Source organism: Salvelinus fontinalis, chromosome 7, assembly GCF_029448725.1.
Source record: "Salvelinus fontinalis isolate EN_2023a chromosome 7, ASM2944872v1, whole genome shotgun sequence".
NCBI lineage: Eukaryota > Metazoa > Chordata > Actinopteri > Salmoniformes > Salmonidae > Salvelinus > Salvelinus fontinalis.
The window spans coordinates 16,096,191-16,120,826 of NC_074671.1; the positions used below are offsets into that span (position 1 = coordinate 16,096,191).

Below are 24,636 nucleotides of genomic sequence, written 5' to 3' on the forward strand. Positions count from 1 at the left end.
ATCCGTTTTGTCACCAAAGCCCCAGCGTATCCTAGTGGTTAGAGCGTTGGACTAGTTACCGGAAGGTTGCAAGTTTGATTCCCCGAGCTGACAAGGTACAAATCTGTCGTTCTACCCCTGAACAAGGCAGTTAACCCACTGTTCCTAGGCCGTCATTGAAAATAAGAATTTGTTCTTAACTGACTTGCCTAGTTAAATAAAGGAAAAATAAAAAATAAACCACCCACCACTGCGACCTGTATGCTCTCGTCGGCTGGCCCTCGCATCATATTCGTTGCCAGACCCACTGGCTCCAGGTCATCTACAAGTCTATGCTAGGTAAAGCTCCGCCTTATCACAGTTCACTGGTCACCATAACAACACCCACCCCGTAGCACGTGCTCCAGCAGGTATACCTCGCTGGTCATCCCCATAGCCAATGCCGCCTTTCATTCCAGTTCTCTGCTGCCAATGACTGGAATGAATTGCAAAAATCGCTGAAGTTGGAGACTTATATCTCCCTCACTAACTTTAAGCATCAGCTTACCGATCGCTGCAGCTGTACATAGCCCATCCAACTACCTACCTCATCCCCATATTGTTTTTATTAACTTTTTTTGCACACCAACATTTCTACTTGCACATCATCATCTGCACATCTATCATTGCAGTGTTAATGTGCTAAATTGTAATTACTTCGCTACTATTGGCCTATGTATTGCCTTACCTCCTTACTCTATTTGCATACACTGTATATATATTTTTCTATTGTGTTATTGACTGTACTTTTGTTTATCCACTGTGTAACTATGTGTTGTTGTTTTTTGTCGCACTGCTTTGCTTTATCTTGGCCAGGTCGCAGTTGTAAATGAGAACTTGTTCTCAACTGGCCTACCTGGTTCAATAAAGGTGAAATATATATATTTTTTTTAAATAAATAATCCCTCACATACTCATAAGTACAGTCCCACTGACAGCTAGAGCCAAATATAATGGTCTAGAGGGGATGAAGATGTTAAAAATATTTAGCCTTTCCCTATATGCAGGTGAAGGATTGAAGGGATACGGAGAATGAGAAACTATGGCTTGGCAAAGCGAGCGAGAGAATTTATAATTGTACCAGGGCGGACCCTATGAAAAAACTACAAATGGACACATTATGAATGACGTCGTCAAGAAAGGACGGACCCAGGTATCTGAAGTTCTTTCTATTTTATTTTGTGATGGAGGAATAAATCAAACAAAAGCACAATGATGAAACGGAATTAATTGTATACAGTTATTCACAGTAGCTGTCAACCGCAACAGTGGCTATTGTGTAAAGAGGGACATTGAATTGCGCGTGAATTAGAATATTGCATCATCCCCTGTAGGACCCTTCTTTTTATTCATTCATCAAAGAACGAAATAATACATTTCTATCGTAAAATTCAAGAGGATACATGATAAAACAGCAGATTTTTGACAACTGCAAAGTTTTACTAGTGATAATACAATAGAAAACTCTTACTGCGTAGAATTCGGTGTATTAAATCATTCAAGCAATCTCCGCAGCATACTGAAATTCCTTTTATGTTCAAGATGGCGGGTGACGAGTCTGGAATAACGCTGGGTCAGCCTCATCTTTCCAAACAAGATTTAAATTCTCTGGTGAGTGTTTATCTTTTCAACAGTGATGATAAGGATAGTGATGGTTTGGTTCCCTAAAAGTAATCGAAAAAAATATGAATCATTATGTTGTTGCGGGCACAGGGAAAGTGGCTGTTCTACCGGCACATGCTAACGGTAACTACCTAACGTTAGCTTGGTTGTCAGCGTGGGGATTGTCCATATTCAGCCCCACCTAATGAGTAAAGACAGTTTCCTCTTGCAAATACAGAAACATTAGCTTTCTAGACCTACAGGTCTATTTGTCGTTGTTTATGTGCATTTGTCTGGAATTATAACAGCTGTTCAGTACATCATCTTCCCTGACTGCACAGGAAATGTCGCAGCAACACATCTGAACAACAGCCCATTCATTTGTATGAACGACCTATAATCAACACTTGTTTTAAAAAACTCTTCAGATACGCTGTAATTCAACTATGTTTAGCTGTAAAATTAGTCGATATTATTGCTGTGAATGTTACCATTGTACAATCTGCGCCTGATGGTCACATCAACAGAGTACGTCGTCACGTAGGCTAAACTCGCAGCCTTTGCCAGGTCCCGTTTACTAATGCAGAATAGATGACCCTTTCCAGGTTATAATACAGGCGGGTCTCTGTCTGCTTCACAATGTCATAGCTCACAAAATGAATCATCTATTCCTTAATCCTCATGGCTACATCTCTCATTGTTATTTAGCCCACTCCAGATTAAGTACCATGCCTTAATTAATTAATTGACCTGTGTGTTTTCTCAACAGGATGTGTCCATCCTGACCCCTCTCTCCCAAGAGATCATCAGCAGACAGGCCACCATCAACATTGGTGAGTGAACCAGTCCCCTATAGCAGCTAGTGTTGTCATGATACCAGTATCGTGATACCAGAATTTCCTTGTCAAAAAAGAAAACACTAAGCGGACTCCACTCTATGGTCATTTAAATCAAATCAAATGTTATTTGTCACATGTGCCGAATGCAACAGGTCTAGTAGACCTTAACCGTGAAATGTTTACAAGCCCTTAACCAACAATGCAGTTTTAAGAAAAAAAGAGTTTAAAAAATATTTACAATATAAACTAAAGTGTAATTAAAAAAATAACACAAAATAAAAATAGCGAGGCTACAGCTTAGAGGTAATTTGTCCATGTAGGTAGGGGTAAAGTCACTATGCATAGATAATAAACATCAAGTAGCAGCAGTGTAAAAACAAAGGGGGGGGTGGGTGGGTCAATGCAAATAGTTCAGGTGGCCATTAGATTAATTGTTCAGCAGTCTTATGACTTGTTGGTAGAAGCTGTTAAGGAGCCTTTTGGACATAGAATTGGTGCTCTGGCACCGCTTGCCGTGCGGTAGCAGAGAACAGTCTATGACTTGGGTGACTTTTTGACAATTTCTTGGGCCTTCCTCTGACACCGCCTAGTATAGAGGTCCTGGATGGTAGGAAGCTTGGTCCCAGTGATGTACTGGGCCATACTCACTACCCTCTGTAGCGCCTTACAGTCTAATGCCATGCAGTTGCCATACCAGGTGGTGATGCAACCGGTCAAGATGCTCTCGATGGTGCAGCTGTAGAACTTTGAGGATCTGGGGGGACTCATGCCAAATATTTTCAGTCTCCTGAGGGGAAATAGGCATTGTCATGATACTTTTGTAAAATATTATGTGCTATAGCTTGGAAAATAAACATGTGACAAGGCTGTTTTTACCAACTTTAAGATTGTTTTCCTCAAGAAATTAAGTTTGCTTCATGTTTTGTTTTTTCTTTGCTTCCTTACGTTCTAGTATTGCGATACTGGTATGGTGACAACACTAATAGCAGCAGTGGTGTTTTATTTTTATTTATTTCACCTTTTATTTAACCAGGTAGGCCAGTTCTCATTTACAACTGCGATCTGGCCAAGATAAAGCAAAGCAGTGCGACAAAAAACAACAGAGTTACACAGTGGATAAACAAACGTACAGTCAATGACAGACACACTGGAGTGAGAGATGTGCAAGTAGAGATACTGGGGTGCAAAGGAGCAAAAAAATGAATAACAGTATGGGGATGAGGTAGTTGCGTGGGCTATTTACAGGTGCAATGATCAGTAAACTGCTCTGACAGTTGATGCTTAAAGTTAGTGAGGGAGATATGTCTCCAGCTTCAGTGATCTTTGGAATTCGTTCGTCATTGGCAGCAGAGAACTGGAAGGAAATACGGCCAAAGGAGGAGTTGGCTTTGGGCGTGACCAGTGAAATATACCTGCTGGAGCGCGTGCTGCTATGGTGACCAGTGAGCTGAGATAAGTAGGGGCTTTACCTAGCAAAGACTAAGATGACCTGGAGCCAGTGGGTTTGGCGACGAATATGAAGCGAGGGGCTTTGGTGACAAAACAGATGGCTCTGTGATAGACTACATCCCATTTACTGAGTAGTGTGTTGGAGGCTATTTTATAAATGACATCGCCAAAGTCAAGGATCGGTAGGATACTCAGTTTTACGGGGGCATGTTTGGCAGCATGAGTGAAGGATGTTTTGTTGTGAAATAGGAAGCCGATACTAGATTTAATTTTGGATTGGAGATGCTTAATGTGAGTCTGGAAAGAGAGTTTACAGTCTAACCAGACACCTAGAATATGTGGACAACTACAAATACCTAAGTCAGAACCATCCAGAGTAGTGATGCTAGTCTGGCGGGCGGGTGCAGGCAGCGATCGGTTGAAGAGCATGCATTTAGTTTTACTTGCAGTTGGAGGCCACGGAAGGAGTGTTGTATGGCATTGAAGCTCGTCTGGAGGTTTGTTAACAGTGTCCAAAGAAGGGCCAGAAGTATACAGAATGGTGTCGTCTGTGTAGAGGTGGATCAGAGAATCACCAGCAGCAAGAGCGACATCATTGATGTATACAGAGAAAAGATTCGGCACGAGAATTGAACCCTGTGGCACCCCCATAGAGACTGCCAGAGGTCCGGACAACAGGCCCTCCGATTTGACACACTGAACTCTGAGAAGTAGTTGGTGAACCAGGCGAGGCAGTCATTTGAGAAACCAAGGCTGTTGAGTCTGGCGATAAGAATGCGGTGAATTAACAGAGTCAAGTCTTGGCCAGGTCAATGAATATGGCCGCACAGTATTGTCTTTTATTGATGGCGGTTATGATAATGTTTAGGACCTTGAGAGTGACTGAGGTGCACCCATGACTAGCTCGGAAACCAGATTGCATAGCGGAGAAGGTACAGTGGGATTCAAAATGGTCGGTGATCTGTTTAACTTTGCTTTTGAAGACTTTAGAAAGGCAGGATAGGATAGATATAGGTCTGTAGCAGTTTGGGTCTAGAGTCTCCCCCTTTTTAAGAGGGGGATGACCGCAGCAGCTTTCCAATCTTTAGGGATCTCAGACGATACGAAAGAGAGGTTGAACAGGCTGGTAATAGGGGTCGCAACAATTGCGGCGGATCATTTTAGAAAGAGGGGGTCCAGATTTTGCAGCTCTTTCAGAACATCAGCTATCTGGATTTGGGTGACGGAGAAGTGGGGGAGGCTTGGGCAAGTTGCTGTGGGGGGTGAAGAGCTGTTGGCCGGGGTAGGGGTAGCCAGGTGGAAAGCATGGCCAACCGTAGAAAAATGCTTATTGAAATTATCGTAGATTTATTGGTGGTTATAGTGTTTCCTAGGCTCAGTGCAGTGGGCAGCTGGGAGGAGGTGTTCTTATTTTCCATGGACTTTAGTGTCCCAGAACACTTTGGAGTTTGTTCTACAGGATGCACATTTCTGTTAGGAAAGCAAACGCTAGTTTTTTCAAACTGCCTGTGTATATTGGTTCATAACTTCCCTGAGAAGTTGCATATTGCGGGGGCTATTTGATGCTAATACCTTACGCCACAGGATGTTTTTGTCTAACAGGTGTCTTGTCTAACATGAGATCTGGGGACCTCAGCCATATATAGTCTGCCCCTTACCTGATCTCCCAATTTTAGCCTGTGATTAAATGTGCAGGTTTGACATTGGGAAAATAAGGATTAAAAGGCTAATTATTGGCAATGTTATACTGTGAGTGTTGACCCCTAACACCCTTCTCTACTGCCTGAGCACCTCCAGTAACACCCTCTGTTCTCTCCTGCCCTGTAGGCACCATTGGTCATGTGGCCCACGGAAAGTCTACGGTGGTCAAGGCCATCTCAGGGGTTCACACTGTCCGCTTCAAGAACGAGTTGGAGAGGAACATCACCATTAAGCTAGGTTACGCTAACGCCAAGGTAAGTAAACAACGCACTGTTTAGGTCCAATACATAAAGGTTGAGTACCCATAACTTAGGAGCACCCGTAACTGTTAGCAACACACGTGGATGGGGTGTGACATGGGTAGAAGGAGTAAATAGAACAGTACCAAAAGCATAGATGACGTGGTTCCCCATTACTGCTCTAGGTGTATAAGCTGGATGACCCCAGCTGTCCCAGGCCAGAGTGCTACAGGTCGTGTGGCTCCAGTACTCCTGATGAGTTCCCTACAGACATCCCTGGAACCAAGGGCAACTTCAAACTGGTCAGACATGTGTCCTTCGTGGACTGTCCCGGTCACGATATTCTGATGGCCACCATGCTGAACGGAGCAGCTGTCATGGACGCTGCCCTCCTGCTCATTGGTAAGACGCACTTCTGCTGATCAATACTGTATAATAATCTTACTCCTAACATTACTGATTGAATAATAATCACACTCCCCTATCACCTGATCAGCTCTCGGTAACTTAACCCACCTCCCTCTTGCCCAGCGGGTAACGAGTCGTGTCCCCAGCCCCAGACCTCTGAGCACCTGGCTGCCATAGAGATCATGAAGCTCAAACACATCCTGATCCTCCAGAACAAGATCGATCTGGTCAAGGAGAGCCAGGCCAAGGAGCAGTACGAACAGATTCTAGCCTTCGTACAGGGTCAGTGGCTGGAGTAGCTCACTCTTGTAAAGATTTGTGTGTGTTTGTGTTTAACCCCTCTGCCTTAAGTGTGTAACCTCCTTCCCTTTTGTGTGTGTGTCTGAGGGAAGTGTGTGCAACCTCTCTCCTGTTTCTGCATCTGTGTGTAACCTCTCTCCTGGGGTGTGTAGGTACAGTGGCAGAGGGAGCTCCTATCATTCCTATCTCAGCACAGTTGAAGTACAACATAGAGGTGGTATGTGAATACATTGTCAAGAAGATCCCTGTCCCCATCAGAGACTTCACCTCAGAACCCAGACTCATCGGTAAGAACAGACACACGTGATGACTTGAACACAGCTGTCTCTGTTATGCTTATAATAATGTGTTGTGTGTCTGTTTTGTTGATGTGGCGTGCGTTTACGTGTTTCAGTGATCCGGTCATTTGACGTCAACAAGCCGGGTTGTGAGGTAGATGACCTGAAAGGAGGCGTGGCTGGAGGCAGTATACTAAAAGGCGTGCTCAAGGTAGGACACCTGCTTCTTCCCTTTGCCTCAAAGCATCATGGGCAAGTGGTTCAATGGTACATTGTTCTTATGAAGCTCTCTGCTTTTCATTAACCTCTGCCATTCTTTCATCCTCTTTTCTCTCTCCTGTCTCTTCCTCTTCATTCTCTCTCCCTCTGTACTTCCCTCCCTCTTTTATATCTGTCTCTCCAGGTGGGACAGGAGTTGGAGGTGCGTCCAGGCATTGTGTCTAAGGACCATGAGGGGAAGCTGATGTGTAAACCCATCTTTTCCAAGATCGTCTCTCTGTTCGCTGAACACAACGACCTGCAGTATGCGGCTCCCGGAGGACTCATTGGTATGAACCTGTGTGTGTGTGTGTTGTGACGGTATGGTGGGTCAGGTGTGTGTTTTTATAATGAGTATAAACACTCGGGTGTGTGTTCTCTGTCCTATCCAGGTGTTGGCACTAAGATTGACCCGACCCTGTGCAGAGCTGACCGTATGGTTGGTCAGGTGCTGGGAGCGGTCGGAGCGCTACCAGAGATCTTCACAGAGCTGGAAATCTCCTACTTCCTGTTAAGGAGGCTTCTGGGAGTCCGCACTGAAGGAGACAAGAAGGCTGCCAAGGTCAGGACTGCACCCTGGGCTTGGTGTTGAACTGGTGGAGATGAAAATGGACTGGATTTTTTCTATACTGATTTTTGTAATACATTTAGAGGAGGGAGCATCTTTAGATTACTGAGACACAGTGAGAGGCGGCAGGCAGTGAGTCTTTTCTGTTTTTACTCAAGCGGTCTTTTTTCTGTCTTTGTGTTGTTTCTCCCCTCAGGTCCAGAAGCTGTCTAAGAACGAGGTGTTGATGGTGAACATCGGCAGTCTGTCTACAGGCGGAAGAGTGAGTGCAGTGAAGGCTGATTTGGCCAAGATCGTCCTGACCAACCCTGTCTGCACCGAGGTCGGAGAGAAGATTGCGCTCAGTCGTCGTGTGGAGAAACATTGGCGGTACGATAGGGAAGAGGGGTTCCATTTCACTGGATTTTGTGTGTTTGGCTGTTTATCCTTACTATTGTGTCTCATTGGTTCTCTTCCCTCTCTGCAGTCTGATTGGCTGGGGCCAGATCAGGAGGGGGGTGACAATCACCCCCACGGTGGACGACGACTGAGGAACCAGACAGGAAGTGTGTCTTCATGGCAACACCCTCTCAACCAGACGACATGCCCAACATACTCTTTTTCATACACCAACACCTGTTCAGGTTGAAAAAGAGGAATACCTGCCCCAGGAGGGGGAAGGGAGGAGGCTGCATCGCAATAGTCTAAACTGGCTTCATCACTTTGTCTTCTCTCATCTGCACTGATAAATAAAGAACTGGGACAGGTGGAAGCAGATTACTCTATTAGAAATCTACTGCTTACCTGTCTTGTTTTCAGATCAGTGCAGACGAAGGAGAATAGACGAGGAGAGAAAGCCACAGTAGAGTATTGAGATACGTCCAGGGAGGGGTAAGGGAAGGTAGCTGGTCAGGGGTTTTAAGATGAGTCTCCCAAAGCAGGACTGTGACTGATTGAACAGGGGGCAACACTCACAATGCTGCAGATAGAAATTTAATGGATAGAGCTTATATGACGAGTCCCTAATCATTCCACATGATGGAAAATCCTGTCTTGTTATATTTCTATCTGGCTGTACAGTAAGTGTTGCTCCCTCCTGAATAAGCCCTGCCAAAGATGGGAGAGGAACAGAGGGTTGATGGTGCTGTGTGTGTTCTGCTGTCAACTGCTTTCAGTGGAATCTAATAAAATGCACATTTGGAACAAAAGCCTGTAAGTGTGTGTTTTTAATATGCTATAGAATGTGATTGGCCCCTTTATTATTCAATGTTCTATTTAGGTATGTTTCTGTCCAATCGAAGCAGTCTTGTGGCAAGAATAAAAAGAGGGTTGTGAAATGGCTTCCATCTTTGACGATCCTGTCCTATTGTGGATTAGTCACAGCTTCTGTAAAGCCTAAATACAGCTACAGTATAAGCACACTAATGATTTATCTGTAAACTTCCCCGCTAACTCAACTTAGGGTGAAATTCAGCTCAGTCTGACCCAATGGAGCGCTTAGATTTTTAACAATGGCCGAGCAGGAGGATGAAACAAAAGAGATTTCAATAGTACCTGAAAAAGGGCGTGCTGGATGATTTTTGTCCCCTCACAACGGCACAGCTAGAGAATGCAGGGAGGGAGGATACAATGGGGAGGCCTATGGGTTGGAGGGGGCTGTGGATACGATGGGGAGGCCTATGGGTTGGAGGGGGCTGTGGATACGATGGGGGAGGCCTATGGATTGGAGGGGGCTGTGGATACGATGGGGGGGGCTGTGGATACGATGGGGAGGCCTATGGACTGGAGGGGGCTGTAAGGATCTCACTAGAGATCCAGAGGAATATGAAGTTCAACAGTCTTGCTGAAAGACTACAAATTGAAAGCCAAACAGGTAATGGCTCGCATTATGTTAGTAATTCCATGTATTTCTACTCATTGTTAACATTGTGATACACCGGTGTGACAAAGTGAAATGTTGGGCTCATATTACCAATATTAAAACTGAAACCTTTCATTTCAGCCATTACAGAGGAGGTGGTAACGAGTGAGAAGATAGACAAACATCAACCTCAGGAGGAAACTGCTCCTGAACCTCTTCCACCAGAGGAGAAAAAGCCTCCCAAACTGACTCCCAAAGGAGGAGCGCTCCTGTCTTGTGTGCCATGACATCTTCAGGGATCTGTCATCCTGCCGTGTGGTCACAGCCTCCTGTCTGCTGGAACATTGGAGAGAGAAGGAAGGAAAGGATGCCCTGTTAGTAGGAGAAGAGATCCAATAAGTCCAACAAGCGATCCAAAAAAGTCCTACAGGATCGGAGTAGCTCTGCAGTCTGCACAGTGAGAAACTGAAACTCTTCTGTCTGGAGAATAAACAGCTAGCATGTGGTGTTTCGGAATTTAAAAAAAACACAAGAACAGACCCATAGAAGAAGCTGCACAGGGCCATAAGTTACAATTGGTTAAAGATGTTAAATTTAACACATTTTGAATACTTAGAATACTCAGGAAAATGGTCATTCCTTGTCATCCCTACTGCCTTTGATCTGGCGGACTCACTAAATACAAATGCTTCGTTTGTAAACTATGTAGTGTGCCCCTGGCTATGTAAATATAAGAAACAAGAAAATGGTGATGTCTGATTTGCTGAATATAAATAAATATTTCACTTTTACTTGAGTAATTTTCTATTAAGGTATCTTTACTTTTACGACAAGCATGACAATTGGGTGCTTTTTCCACCACTGCAAAAATATTTCATTGTTATCCCTCCACGCCCCTTTCTCTCTTTCTCCGATAACAACCTCTCATTCCAGGAGGAATTCCACACTGCCCTGAAGCCTTTACAGGAGAAGCTGTAGGGTTTAAATATTATTCAACAAACCTCTGATCAAAGAGCAGGAACACATCAATGTAAGGATATTGAGTGAGGAAAGAATTTTGTGATCTCTACATACTGTAGATGCCTGGGATTACCTGATAATAACTACCATTCCTCTCACTGTCTCCAGAGCACAGGCCCAGCAAACAAAGAGACAGGTTAGGGAGGAGTTTGAGAATCTTCACCAGTTTCTACGAGATGAAGAGGCCAGGATTTAAAAAAATGAAATCAGGAAGCCAGTGTAGAGGCTAGCCCTGAAGTAATATTTTCTAATTTTGGGGTTCTAGTCATGATTCCAGCAACCGTATTTAGCATTAGCTGAAATGTATTTAGTGCTTTATCTGGGTAGACGGAGAGTAGAGCATTGCAGTAGTATAATCTCGAAGTGGCAAAAGCATAGATTAGTTTTTCTGCATCATTTTTAGACAAAAAGGTTCCGATTTTTTTGCAATGTTACGACAATGGAAAAAAGCTGCTCTTGAAATATTTTTTACATATTAGTCAAAAGAGAGATCAGGCTCCAGAGTAACACCGAGGTCCTTCACAGTTTTATTTGAGACGACTGTAAAACAATTGAGATACATTTTCAGATCAAACAGCAGGTTTCTTTGTTTCTTGGGACCTAGAACTAGCATCTTTGTTTTGTCTGAGTTTAAAAGTACAACATTTGCCGCCATCCACTTCCTTATGTCTGAAACACAGCCTTTCAGGGTAGACAATTTTGGGACTTCACCATGTTTAATCTAAATGTACAGCTGTGTGTCATCTGCATAGCCATCGCTAAGACGTAGCATATATACTGAAAACAAAAGTGGTCCTAAAATGGAACCTTGAGGAACACCAAAACTTACCATTGATTTTTCAGAGGACAAACCATCCGACAGATAAGATCTAAACCAGGTAATAACTTGTCCGCATAGACCAATTCGGGTTTCCAACCTCTCATAAAGAATGTGGTGATCGATGGTATCAAAAACAGGTCTAGGAGCACAAGGAGAGACACAAAGCCTTGGTCTGACGCCATTAAAAGGTACTTTACCACCTTCATCAGTGTGGTCTCAGTACAATGATGGGGTCTAAAGTCAGACTGGAGCATTTCATATACATTATTTGTCTTCAGGAAGGCAGTGTTGCTGAGCAACAGCTTTTCCCCAAACATTATCTGACACTGATAACTACACACATTCACACTTTCACTGAGAGAGTATTTCCATTTATTGCTAATGGTTGTAGTCTCCATCCTCTGAGGATCTTACCAATGAAGGACTCTGTGCAAGTCCAGCACAGTTTATTGTCTCTGGAACCACATTAAAATTATATATCAATTCCCCTTGTCACAAGTATAGATTCTGGTGTCACGGTCGTCGTAATGAGGCAGAGTGGACCAAGGCGCAGCGAGATAGAACGACATCTTTTTATTTTGAAGACGAACAAACGAACAAAAACAACAAACAGACGACCGTGAAGCTATTCAAACAAATAGTGCTGACACTAAACACTACACATAGACAATTACCCACAACTGTCTAATGCCTATGGCTGCCTTAAATATGGCTCCCAATCAGAGACAATGAATGACAGCTGTCTCTGATTGAGAACCATTCAGGCAACCATAGACATACCTAGACACCTACACTCAACACAAACCCATACACTCTATCCAAAACCCCCTATACCATACAACCACCCAAGACGAGACAAATACACAAACATCCTCCCTGTCACACCCTGACCTAACCAAAATATTACAGAAAATAAAGATAACTAAGGCCAGGGCGTGACATCTGGCCTTTTAATGCAGAGATAGATTTTTGAATGTAACTTTATTGTACATTAGGCCTAACATATTTCCATTCAAAAAATGTTTTATTTACATAGAGTAAATATGTGGCCTTTATGTACAAATGTAGGCTACATAAATTCCTCATAGGTTTCCTTTGAGTAGTCTAATAGCCTAGTCTTTGAGTAATAAGTAATATAATAATAATAAAGTTGTAATATGAATGTTAAGAAAATATTCATTGATCAATCCAAACATCTCAGCCTTATTCAATCTTCTCTGTTTGACCTTTTGACCTAGATGAGAGAATAGATTTTAGTATTGTCTTTATTATGTTGCCAGCTGTCCTATTTAATAAAGCAGTTCCATAGTACACTTCCAGGATGGATGGCACACCTGAGCGAATATCCGAAGAAGTCGCACCTAGATGCTAATCTAAGGTCAGTTCTGAGATTTTTTGAGCCAATGGTTAAAGGTAGCAGTTGGTGAAAGCAAGCCGATCCTAGATCTGAACAGGACAGGCTCTATGGTACTTAAAACTGAGATAGGCTACACCTGCCACAGACGCTGTTCCGCGGTTAGGTGAGTACATAGATAAACTGGGTTAAAAAAGTAGGTTATGCATTGTAAACTTTAAATGCCGAAGAATGTTCTGTTTGTCATGATAAAAGAGACAAGACGCCTGCAACTTGTGTTTCTTTGTGGAAGTGCCACTGCGTTTTTAAGATTTCACTGTTAAATTCGGCACACAGTTTGATTAAAAATTCTTGCTCCTCTTCTAGTCAGAAAGCGTATTTGGTAATGGTATCTGTGCTGTCTGTGTACCTGTCTTAATATAGGCAGCTGCTGAGCTGCACTAAAGGATCCTCAGGTATGGTGTTTTTGCTCTACTGATCCAGGGTCAGATATTGATCTCCTAGCCTACTGATGATGTCCTACTGATGGTTAAGTTATAATAAGATTTTTGAATGAGATTAGAACATCTGAATGATCAGTGGTTACAGCCATACATCATTCCTGGTCTCATACATAATTCCTTGAGTGAATAGTATGTGTGCTAGAGCTGGGCTGGAACGAAATCCTGCACACCCTGTAGCTCTCCAGAGCTGGGTGGGGGGATGAGGGTAAGGGACAGGGGTCAGTTTGATTTTAAAAATAGCCCTAATCTTAATAGCCCTAACCTTAAACACACTGCAAACCTTATGCTTAACCTGAAGCTTAAATTAAGACCAAAAAGCATATTTTTGTAGCCAATTTTGATTTTGTGGCTGTGGAATTGGACTTTGTGGATGTAGAAGCTAGTGGAAACCATCAATGTGGGATTGATAAAATGCCTGCTCATGTCTGTTTGTGATTGGCCAGATGTCCAGAGGGGGCGGGCTGGTTCACCATCATGAACCAGATCTGCAGGAAACTGTCACGCCCTGGCCTTAGTATTATTTGTTTTCTTTATTATTTTAGTTAGGTCAGGGTGTGAAATGGGGAATGTTTGTGTTTTATCGGTTTTGGGTGGTTATATGGTAAAGGGGGTGTTGGGTGTAGTGTATGGGTTTGTGTTGAGTGCATGTGTCTAGCTGTGTCTATGTTGGTGTAGTTGTCTAGGAGAGTCTATGGTTGCCTGAATGGGTTCCCAATTAGAGACAGCTGATTTCTGTTGTTTCTGATTGGGAGCCATATTTAGGGTAGCCATAGGCTTTCGTTTGATGTGGGTAATTGTCTATGTTATACGTTTGTAGCCTGTGTGTGCACGACGTTCATAGCTTCACGGTCGTTTTATTGTTTTGTTTAGTGTGTAAGTGTTTTGTTTCGTTTTGCCTTCGTCATAAATAAAAGGAAGATGGCTTATTTTCCAAATGCTGTGTTTTGGTCCGTCAATCCTCCACACGATCGTGACAGAATTACCCACCAATACAGGACCAAGCGGCATGTAAAGCGGCAACAGGACCCACCTACACAGGATTCTTGGACATGGGAGGAGATACTGGATGGTAAGGGACCTTGGGCTCAACCGGGAGAATATCGCCTCCCTCGTGAAGAGCTGGAGGCAGCGAAAGCCGAGAGGAGGCGATATGAGGAGGCAGCACGGAAGCAAGGCTGGAGACCCGTGAGTAATACCCAAAAATTTCTTGGGGAGGGGCTCATGGGGAGTGTGGCGAGTCCAGATGGGAGATCTGCGTCAACTTCCCGTGCTACCCGTGAGGACTCTAAGAGGGAACCTGAGCCAGTCGGGCTGATATTGGAGGTGAGCAATGGGAAGGATACAGAGACTGTTAAGGATTTATTGGGGAGGTTGGAAGAGAGTGAAATGAGGGAGCTGCTGTGTTGGTGCGTGAGGCACAAGATCCGCCCGACAGAGCGTGTGCGGGATGTGAGGTTACCTGAGTCAGCTCTCCATGCTCGTCCTGATGTGCGTGCTAACCGTCTGGGAATGACAGTCCCACGAACCAGGCCTCCTGTACGCCTCCCTAGTCCTGCACCTCCTGTATTAGTCCCACGTACTAACTCTCCTGTGACAGTCCCCAGCCCAGTACAACCAGTGCCTCCTCCACGCACTAGCCCTATGGTGCGTGTCTCCAGCCCTTTACCACCAGTGCCTAAACCACGCACCAAGCCTCCTGTGTGTCCCCAGAGTCCTGTGCGTCCTGTTGCTGCTCCCCGCACTAGCCCTGAGATGCGTGTCCCCAGTCCGGTACCACCAGTTCCGGCACCACGCACTAGGCCTAATGTGCGCTCCCAGGGTCCAGTATGCCCTGTTCCTTCTCCCCGCACTAGCCCTGAGATGCGTGTCCCCAGCCCGGTACCACCAGTTCCGGCACCACGCACTAGGCCTAATGTGCGCTCCCAGGGTCCAGTATGCCCTGTTCCTTCTCCCCGCACTAGGCTTGAAGTGCGTGTCCTCAGTCAGGTGCCTCCAGTTCCGACACCACGCACCAAGCCTACAGTGCGTCTCAGCCGGCCAGAGTCTGCCGTCTGCCCAACGGCGCATGAACTGCCTGTCTGCCATGAGCCTGCAAAGCTGCCCGTCTGCCATGAGCCTACAGAGCCTTCCGCCAGACAGGAGCAGCCAGAGCCTTCCGCCAGACAGGAGCAGTCTGAGCCATCCGTCTCCGCAGCGCCATCTGAGCCATCCGTCTCCCCAGCGCCGTCTGAGCCATCCGTCTCCCCAGCGCCGTCTGAGCCATCCGTCTCCCCAGCGCCGTCTGAGCCATCCGTCTGTCCCGAGCCATTAGAGCCGCCCGTCTGTCCCGAGCCGTCAGAGCCGATAGTCAGTCAGGAGCCGCTAGAGCCAGTCGTCAGTCAGGATCTGCCAGAGCCGCCAACCAGACAGGATCTGCCAGAGCCGCCAACCAGACAGGATCTGCCAGAGCCGCCAACCAGACAGGATCTGCCAGAGCCGCCAACCAGACAGGAGCAGCCAGAGCCGCCAACCAGCCATGAGCAGCCAGATCCGTCAGCCAGCCATGAGCAGCCAGATCCGTCAGCCAGCCATGAGCAGCCAGATCCGTCAGCCAGCCATGAGCAGCCAGATCCGTCAGCCAGCCATGAGCAGCCAGATCCGTCAGCCAGCCATGAGCAGCCAGATCCGTCAGCCAGCCATGAGCAGCCAGATCCGTCAGCCAGCCATGAGCAGCCAGATCCGTCAGCCAGCCATGAGCAGCCAGATCCGTCAGCCAGCCATGAGCAGCCAGATCCGTCAGCCAGCCATGAGCAGCCAGATCCGTCAGCCAGCCATGGGCCATCCCTCAGTCCGGAGCTGCAGTCCCTCAGTCCGGAGCTGCAGTCCCTCAGTCCGGAGCTGCAGTCCCTCAGTCCGGAGCTGCAGTCCCTCAGTCCGGAGCTGCCGTTCCTCAGTCCGGAGCTGCCGTTCCTCAGTCCGGAGCTGCCGTTCCTCAGTCCGGAGCTGCCGTTCCTCAGTCCGGAGCTGCCGTTCCTCAGTCCGGAGCTGCCGTTCCTCAGTCCGTAGCTGCCCCTTATCCTGGTGCTCTCCCTTATCCTGGTACTGCCCCTTACCCTAGTACTGCCCCTTAGTCCGGAGTTGCCCCTTAGTCCGGAGCTGCCCCTTAGTCCGGAGCTGCCCCTTAGTCCGGAGCTGCCCCTTAGTCCGGAACTGCCCCTTTATGCAGTGGGGAGTTAATGTGGAGGGGGGTCATTTGGAGGAAGCTAAGGAGGCGGTTAGTGACTGTGGTGGGGTGGGGACCACGACCAGTGCCGGAGCCGCCACCGTGGAAGGAAGCCCACCCAGACCCTCCCCTAGACTGTGTGCTGGTGCGCCCGGAGTTCGCACCTTAAGGGGGGGGGTTATGTCACGCCCTGGCCTTAGTATTATTTGTTTTCTTTATTATTTTAGTTAGGTCAGGGTGTGACATGGGGAATGTTTGTGTTTTATCGGTTTTGGGTGGTTATATGGTAAAGGGGGTGTTGGGTGTAGTGTATGGGTTTGTGTTGAGTGCATGTGTCTAGCTGTGTCTATGTTGGTGTAGTTGTCTAGGAGAGTCTATGGTTGCCTGAATGGGTTCCCAATTAGAGACAGCTGATTTCTGTTGTCTCTGATTGGGAGCCATATTTAGGGTAGCCATAGGCTTTCGTTTGATGTGGGTAATTGTCTATGTTATACGTTTGTAGCCTGTATGTGCACGACGTTCATAGCTTCACGGTCGTTTTATTGTTTTGTTTAGTGTGTAAGTGTTTTGTTTCGTTTTGCCTTCGTCATAAATAAAAGGAAGATGGCTTATTTTCCAAATGCTGCGTTTTGGTCTGTCAATCCTCCACACGATCGTGACAGAAACGCACAACCTCAAACAGGATGTCAACGTCCGTCCGCTTCCTGTCCCGCCAAGCGTAGAGCAGAGGGACTCCTGAGGACACAGAGAGACGAAGGAGAGGAAACGGGTCAGAAGAGGACAGGATGAGAGAATAAGAGCAGCTGAGAAGAGGACAGGATGAGAGAATAAGAGCAGGTGAGAAGAGGACAGGATGAGCGAATAAGAGCAGGTGAGAAGAGGACAGGATGAGAGAATAAGAGCAGGTGAGAAGAGGACATGATGAGAGAATAAGAGCAGGTGAGAAGAGGACATGATGAGAGAATAAGAGCAGCTGAGAATAGGACATGATGAGAGAATAAGAGCAGGTGAGAAGAGGACAGGATGAGCGAATAAGAGCAGGTGAGAAGAGGACATGATGAGAGAATAAGAGCAGGTGAGAAGAGGACAGGATGAGAGAATAAGAGCAGGTGAGAAGAGGACAGGATGAGAGAATAAGAGCAGGTGAGAAGAGGACAGGATGAGAGAATAAGAGCAGCTGAGAAGAGGACATGATGAGAGAATAAGAGCAGCTGAGAAGAGGACAGGACGAGAGAATAAGAGCAGGTGAGAAGAGGACAGGATGAGAGAATAAGAGTAGGTGAGAAGAGGACATGATGAGAGAATAAGAGCAGCTGAGAAGAGGACAGGATGAGAGAATAAGAGCAGCTGAGAAGAGGACAGGATGAGAGAATAAGAGCAGCTGAGAAGAGGACATGATGAGAGAATAAGAGCAGCTGAGAAGAGGACAGGACGAGAGAATAAGAGCAGGTGAGAAGAGGACAGGATGAGAGAATAAGAGTAGGTGAGAAGAGGACATGATGAGAGAATAAGAGCAGCTAAGAAGAGGACAGGATGAGAGAATAAGAGTAGGTGAGAAGAGGACATGATGAGAGAATAAGAGCAACTGAGAAGAGGACAGGATGAGAGAATAAGAGCAGGTGAGAAGAGGACAGGATGAGAGAATAAGAGCAGCTGAGAAGAGGACAGGATGAGAGAATAAGAGCAGCTGAGAAGAGGACATGATGAGAGAATAAGAGCAACTGAGAAGAGGACAGGATGAGAGAATAAGAGCAGGTGAGAAGAGGACAGGATGAGAGAATAAGAGCAGCTGAGAAGAGGACAGGATGAGAGAATAAGAGCAGCTGAGAAGAGTGTGAGAACCTTGATAAGCAGAATGAGTACTTAGTGCCTATAGTCAGAACCATTTCACTGGAGCTGTAGTGTGTTTTAGGATTACTTAATGTGTGATACATTTTTTAATATATTTTTTGTTTTTGAACCTTTATTTTGACAGGGAGATGATGCTGAGAACAAGGTAATTTTAGAGATGAGCCCTGTTTAGCACAACAATACACATCAAAATAAAATATACGCATTAAACTACACATCCGTATAGACCCCTTTCTATGTTAGCAAACATTGCCGCACGAGGCCGATGCCTCACCTGCATTATACTTTTTAAAAAACACTTTAACGTCAACCAGTTAAATGGCTCTTTGGCTATCTTTTGTTACAGCCTGTCAGTGATATTTCCTTCTAGCTAACATCTGCTGCATTCAAAATAGTTATTTTTCAAAGATCACAACCAAATATAATCTTAGCGACTGTTCAAGCAATAATCAAAACATTATTGTAAGCGCATGAGAACCCCAAAAAGTTATTTTGTTTAGAAGTAATAAAAACGTAAATCTAGGCTATGTTGAATGGGCGCATATGACGATGGCTTCCTTAGTTGCGCGCATCTGTTCGTGACGTCAGTGTGTCGTGTACTGGAAAGGGGTCTATACACATTAAAATACACATCATTATACACAATACATGAAAAGCAAATGTATCTGTGGTGTTTGTGTCGTGTCCCAGGTGTTTATACTGACCCAGCAGAGTGTATGTGACATGGGCTGGGGTTGTGTTTTTCCAGAGGCTGGTGAAGAGCAGCCAGGTCACCCGTGATTCAAGTCAGTATTCGATGTCTGAAGACGTCAGGACGTCAGTCTAATTCCGATGTGAGACTGTGAGAGCTAGTTGTGGAATCGAGCAGACAGCAGGACTGAGTCTGGCTCACTGTGACCACACTGCTACTGATGTAATGGAACTGGGTTAGTACACAAAGACACACACACAGTTGTACAAGGCTAAAGGAAAACTCCACCCAAAAGCTATATTTTGGTATTTGTTTCATTTGTCCATTGTGATATAGTCCCAAAATGTTTTGCATGTTGTATGTCAGCAATCAAGTTTTCAAGATATTTCAAAATACAAAAATACAGCATACCGGCGTTTTTTCTGTATTTTTAAAGTTATATATCTTGAAACCTTGAATGCTGACATAATGGTCTGACACATTTAAGGGCTTTGCTATTGACATTGTATTTTTAGATCAGGCACACAATAATCTTGTGATAGTAAAGCACCTTCACAATACCTTCTGCACATGACCCCCCTGGAAATGACTTTGATTAAAGTAAGAACATTCCATCTGTCAAACTACTAACAGTGTGAGTCTACTGATCTGACCTGTTGGCTTTGACTTCACTCTGACATGCTGATGATTGTTTGAATACATGATGTGCCGGTACTTGAATAACAAGTTTGCCTCCTTTATGTGTGTGCCTGTAATAAGTCTGCAGGCTGAAAGTAGAGAAGAAACAACAACATAATCCTCTCATTTATTTTTCTTGCTGGCAGGTACATTTTTCTCCTTCACTGCAAGTTTCTTCTCCCTCTTTCCTCCAGTCCCTCGCTCTTCTGTTCTCCTCAAGTTCTCTGAACATTCCAAGGCCCCTCCGCACCTTTAGCCCCCGTCATCACTCCTGGATCTGACCACAAAGAAACAGAATGTACAGTACGTATGTGTGTGACGAACTTGGTTCAAACTTTGATCTCCTGTGCACCACAACATTGTGTTAGTTATAGTTAGTACGCTACAGCCTGATCTTCAGGTCTAAGCAGTGGTTCCAAAACTGTGGGGGGCGCGAGGTTCGGCAGGGGATGTGTGGGGATCCCCCCCTCAAAAAATGTGTAGAATTGCAGGAAATAAGCTTTAAACCTGCAAAATTCTCTCCACCGATAAGAGGGGTGTGAACAGTTTGTCATGAACAGTGCTTGTGCCCACAGAAATAGACGTGGCACGTGCATGCAGGGGGGGGCGCGTGATGTTCCCCAATGCTGGAAGGGTGGCCCTGAGTGAAAAAGTTTGGGAACCTCTGGTCTAGGGCAAGGGTACTACTCATCATATGAGGGGAGTGACAAAACTCCATTATTTGCATGCACGTGTAAGACGTGTAAGTGTGTTTGTGTATTAGCTGTATGGCGTTGCGGCGCTCGCGGCCAGTCTCCTTTAGGTAGAGCATTACAGCCTTGAGGCCTAACTGACAGACGTGGTAGGGAGGGTCTACCAGAGGGTTGTCATTCAACTGTAGAACCATCAGGTGGCGCAGGAGAGGAAGCGATCTGGGCAGAGCAGATAGATGGTTATCCTGTATATACAACTCCCTTAAACCTGGGGGAGAGGAGACAGTTAGGTGTGAATGTGTATATGTGTGCTTGAAAAATGATGTTTAATTCCGATTGGAATCCAGCCAGAGTGGGGATATCTAACATATTTTATTCATTCACAATCTGCATTCAGAATGACTGCCAGGGTTGGAATGATGAGTGAACGAGACCACCTCAACTGGAACAACAATATCAGCAACAGGTGCATTAGTTTAGAAACGTTTAAGTTATTTGTCTTAGTGTAGCATAATAAAAATGTATTGATAAATTAAACAATCAATGTACATGCAAAAACACAGATATTGAAAAAAACTATTCAAAGAAATCTAACTGCAATAAAGAATACTGGGAAATATGATAATGCTGGGCCTGTTTTTACAGACCAGCTTGACCAGCTAGTCGGCCAGCCTAACCAGTTATACCATGTTGGTCAGACCAGCATTGACCAGCATGGACCAGCTTGAAATCTGGGCTGGCCTATGCAGTTTTTTTCAGCAGGGTAGCTGACTGAGGTCCAGTGGGTTGTGGCTGAGGACAAGGGAGCGTAGCTGACTGAGGTCCAGTGGGTTGTGGCTGAGGCTGAGGATGAGGGAGTGTAGCTGACTGAGGTCCAGTGGGTTGTGGCTGAGGACAAGGGAGCGTAGCTGACTGAGGTCCAGTGGGTTGTGGCTGAGGCTGAGGACAAGGGAGCGTAGCTGACTGAGGTCCAGTGGGTTGTGGCTGAGGACAAGGGAGCGTAGCTGACTGAGGTCCAGTGGGTTGTGGCTGAGGACAAGGGAGCGTAGCTGACTGAGGTCCAGTGGGTTGTGGCTGAGGCTGAGGACAAGGGAGCGTAGCTGACTGAGGTCCAGTGGGTTGTGGCTGAGGACAAGGGAGCGTAGCTGACTGAGGTCCAGTGGGTTGTGGCTGAGGACAAGGGAGCGTAGCTGACTGAGGTCCAGTGGGTTGTGGCTGAGGATAAGGGAGCGTAGCTGACTGAGGTCCAGTGGGTTGTGGCTGAGGCTGAGGACAAGGGAGCGTAGTTGACTGAGGTCCAGTGGGTTGTGGCTGAGGACAAGGGAGCGTAGCTGACTGAGGTCCAGTGGGTTGTGGCTGAGGACAAGGGAGCGTAGCTGACTGAGGTCCAGTGGGTTGTGGCTGAGGACAAGGGAGCGTAGCTGACTGAGGTCCAGTGGGTTGTGGCTGAGGACAAGGGAGCGTAGCTGACTGAGGTCCAGTGGGTTGTGGCTGAGGACAAGGGAGAGCGTAGCTGACTGAGGTCCAGTGGGTTGTGGCTGAGGACAAGGGAGCGTAGCTGACTGAGGTCCAGTGGGTTGTGGCTGAGGACAAGGGAGCATAGCTGCACCGTAGTAGGCATCCCAGTTCCTGGCACACGGTGGCCAGCCGCTTGTGGTTAAAGTGGAGAACAGGCTGGCGTGGTGGGAGATGTCAGGCGGGATATGTTGGAGCTGGTTCCTGTCCAAGTGGACCAGGTGGGCAGGGCGATAGCCTGGCCGAGGCTGAGGACACCATCATCATTGATGTGAATGGACACCAGGTCCAGAATCTCCATGGTTCCATTGTTCTTCAGAACCTCAGCGAGACACTACGCCCCACCACGAGTCACACGGTTACTGAGCAGAGGAGAGAAATAGAGGAGGGGTGTATGGTGTGAGTAATTATGAGTGCACTTATGGGGGCGGGGGGGGGGGGGGGGGGGGGGCGTGTCAACCTAGGTCCAGGTATTTGAGGGTGTAGTTGGTTCTCAGGGCTTCAGTGAGTCTTTCCACTCCACTCTGTCATGCCCATCTTCCCCAGGTGCATCTCCCTCAGACACTGATTAACCACCAACATACCTGACATCTGGCCTGCTGCCTCATCCTAGGACAGAGAGATGAAAAAAGAGAGACAGATGAAACCCTTGTTGTGGAAAATTCAATCTAAAGATTAGGCAGAGACTAATTTAATTGCATAATAGTGATTCTTTTTTAAAGGGAAAATGAACCCCAAAATGTCATGGATAAGGAGGACAGGAGATATTTTACCATTAGGGCTCAGCTGGAAAACAGACAGTCCCTCACAGAGATTTTTCAATAAGCTCTTATCTTATTAATTGCGGCCTGAGGGATGTCTGGGTTCAAGCCGAGCGAAACGGGTCAAAAAGTCAGGTTGCTCTCATCCGGGTCACGACACCAAATGTTGTGGAAAATTCGATCCAAAGAGTAGGCAGAGACGAATTTGGCATCATAATAGTGAATCTTTAATAAATAGGACCAGCTGCAAGCTGTAGATCCCTCTCTGATCGCAGTCAGGGAAGGAGCTCCCAGAGTAAATGGTTCCATGTCCCTTATATAGTGGGAGGTGATCATACTATCATATTGTTTATACAACAGATCTTTATACAAGCAACAGTTCCAGAACACAATGGCCTTCTGTTAGGGTGCAGACATACCAGGAGTCTATGAAAGGCATAATATCACAGTCCAACACAGAACATATCCCTTGAGAAGTTACAACAGCTCACCCCAAATTCTGCCACAACACCCTGATCAGTGGTCATTCATTCATTCATTCATTCATTCATTCATTCATTCATTCATTCATTCGTCATTCCGGGCAGAGTCCCACCCGTTTTGAGCACCACACTAGTAGGTCAAAAAATAAATAATAATAATAATGGGGTTGGCTGTTTTGCTTGTTATTTTGGCATTAATACGTGTCACATATCAGTTTGCAAACAATGTAAAAATTAATAAAAATCAACGGAATTGAGTTAATAAAGCCGCATACAAACATGGTCTCTTTTTTGCTTTCTTGAGTAAGGCAGCTCCAAAATGTAGGTGTTTCAGCCTAGCTCAGAGGTGGTGGGGCAAGCCAGCAGAAAATACAGAGTGTTGTGCCTGAATGGCTCATTTTTCTGTCATGATTGTCTTAGTTTTCTGTCACTCATGGGCTGCTATTCAATGGAGTGGCTGTGTTTTTTTCTGAGTTACCACCATAAATCCAGAGAATGTCAGACTTTGATGACAAAGTTTGATGGCAAAATTTGCCCCACATAGGACCGCTGTGCCACCTTCACAAGATGAGTCCAAAAATGTCTTGTATGCTCCTGCATAAATGATGAAATATGCAAGGGAGAAATGTATACTGTAGCTAAGAAATTAATACTAAGTGTATGTTGTGTAGTAAGCCGTTAGTAGCCCATGTGCCTCACCCTAATCATTTGGTCTATTTTCACCAACACGGTATTGTAAACACATAACGTTAGTAGTTGTGGTGCTTGGCTTGCACGTACAAATTCAGCACACACAACATTCTATAATAGAATTGTGTTATTTGATGTGTCAAATTAAAAGCTTATTTAATGCGTCAAATAGTGTTATATGACGTTTATCTTTTTTGACACGCAAAGACCCAAACAGCATTCAATGTGCGTCACCCTAATAATTTGGTCTATTTTCACCTCTTAAATCGCCTACTGTTCTAACTTGGTGGTGCACGTTGTCGCTTGCTCATTGTCTTAATCGAAATTACAGATTGCATCTTGTGCCATAATTTGTACATCTCAGTTGTCAGTAGAAACCATATTTAAGCAAGTCTGCCATATCAGCTATATTTTTTAAAAGGCAGTAAATGAGGCTGAATGAACCGTAGCAGTGCTAAGGTGTATTCCCTAACAATTTTTGAGCACAGTTTGTCACCGTTTCAATGCAATTAACGTATTGTTTAGTGTTGTGTTGTGGCTTTGCTGGCATGCATCCCACATTTTTTTGTTGTTTGCCCCACCAAGATTTACATGCTAAAATCGCCACTGGGTGGGCCTATGCCCTCCCATGGCTTCGCCCCTGCCCAGTCATGTGAAATTCATAGATGAGGGCCTAATGAATGTGTTTTAATTGACTGATTTCCTTCTATGAACTATAACTCAGGGAAATCTTAGAAATTGTTGCATGTTGCATTTATATTTTGTTCCAGTTACGATCCAGGTGTGCAAAGCCCTTAGATACTTACCCAGAAACACTCATAGCTTTAATCACTGCCAAAGGTGCTTCTACAAAGTATTGACTCAGGGGTGTGAATGC

General features: G+C 45.6%; 1 protein-coding gene across 1 annotated transcript; it reads left to right on the plus strand.

Annotated features, from left to right (window-relative positions):
* The first annotated feature begins 1,520 nt into the window (after positions 1-1,520).
* On the plus strand, positions 1,521-8,847 carry LOC129859072 (eukaryotic translation initiation factor 2 subunit 3-like). The gene is made up of 11 exons (XM_055928427.1): positions 1,521-1,629; positions 2,390-2,453; positions 5,736-5,863; positions 6,034-6,250; positions 6,380-6,538; positions 6,709-6,843; positions 6,951-7,045; positions 7,238-7,382; positions 7,485-7,654; positions 7,857-8,029; positions 8,127-8,847. Exons 1-11 carry the CDS (start codon positions 1,552-1,554, stop codon positions 8,188-8,190), a joined length of 1,428 nt encoding a protein of 475 aa, XP_055784402.1. The 5' UTR covers positions 1,521-1,551; the 3' UTR covers positions 8,191-8,847.
* The last annotated feature ends 15,789 nt before the right edge of the window (positions 8,848-24,636 follow it).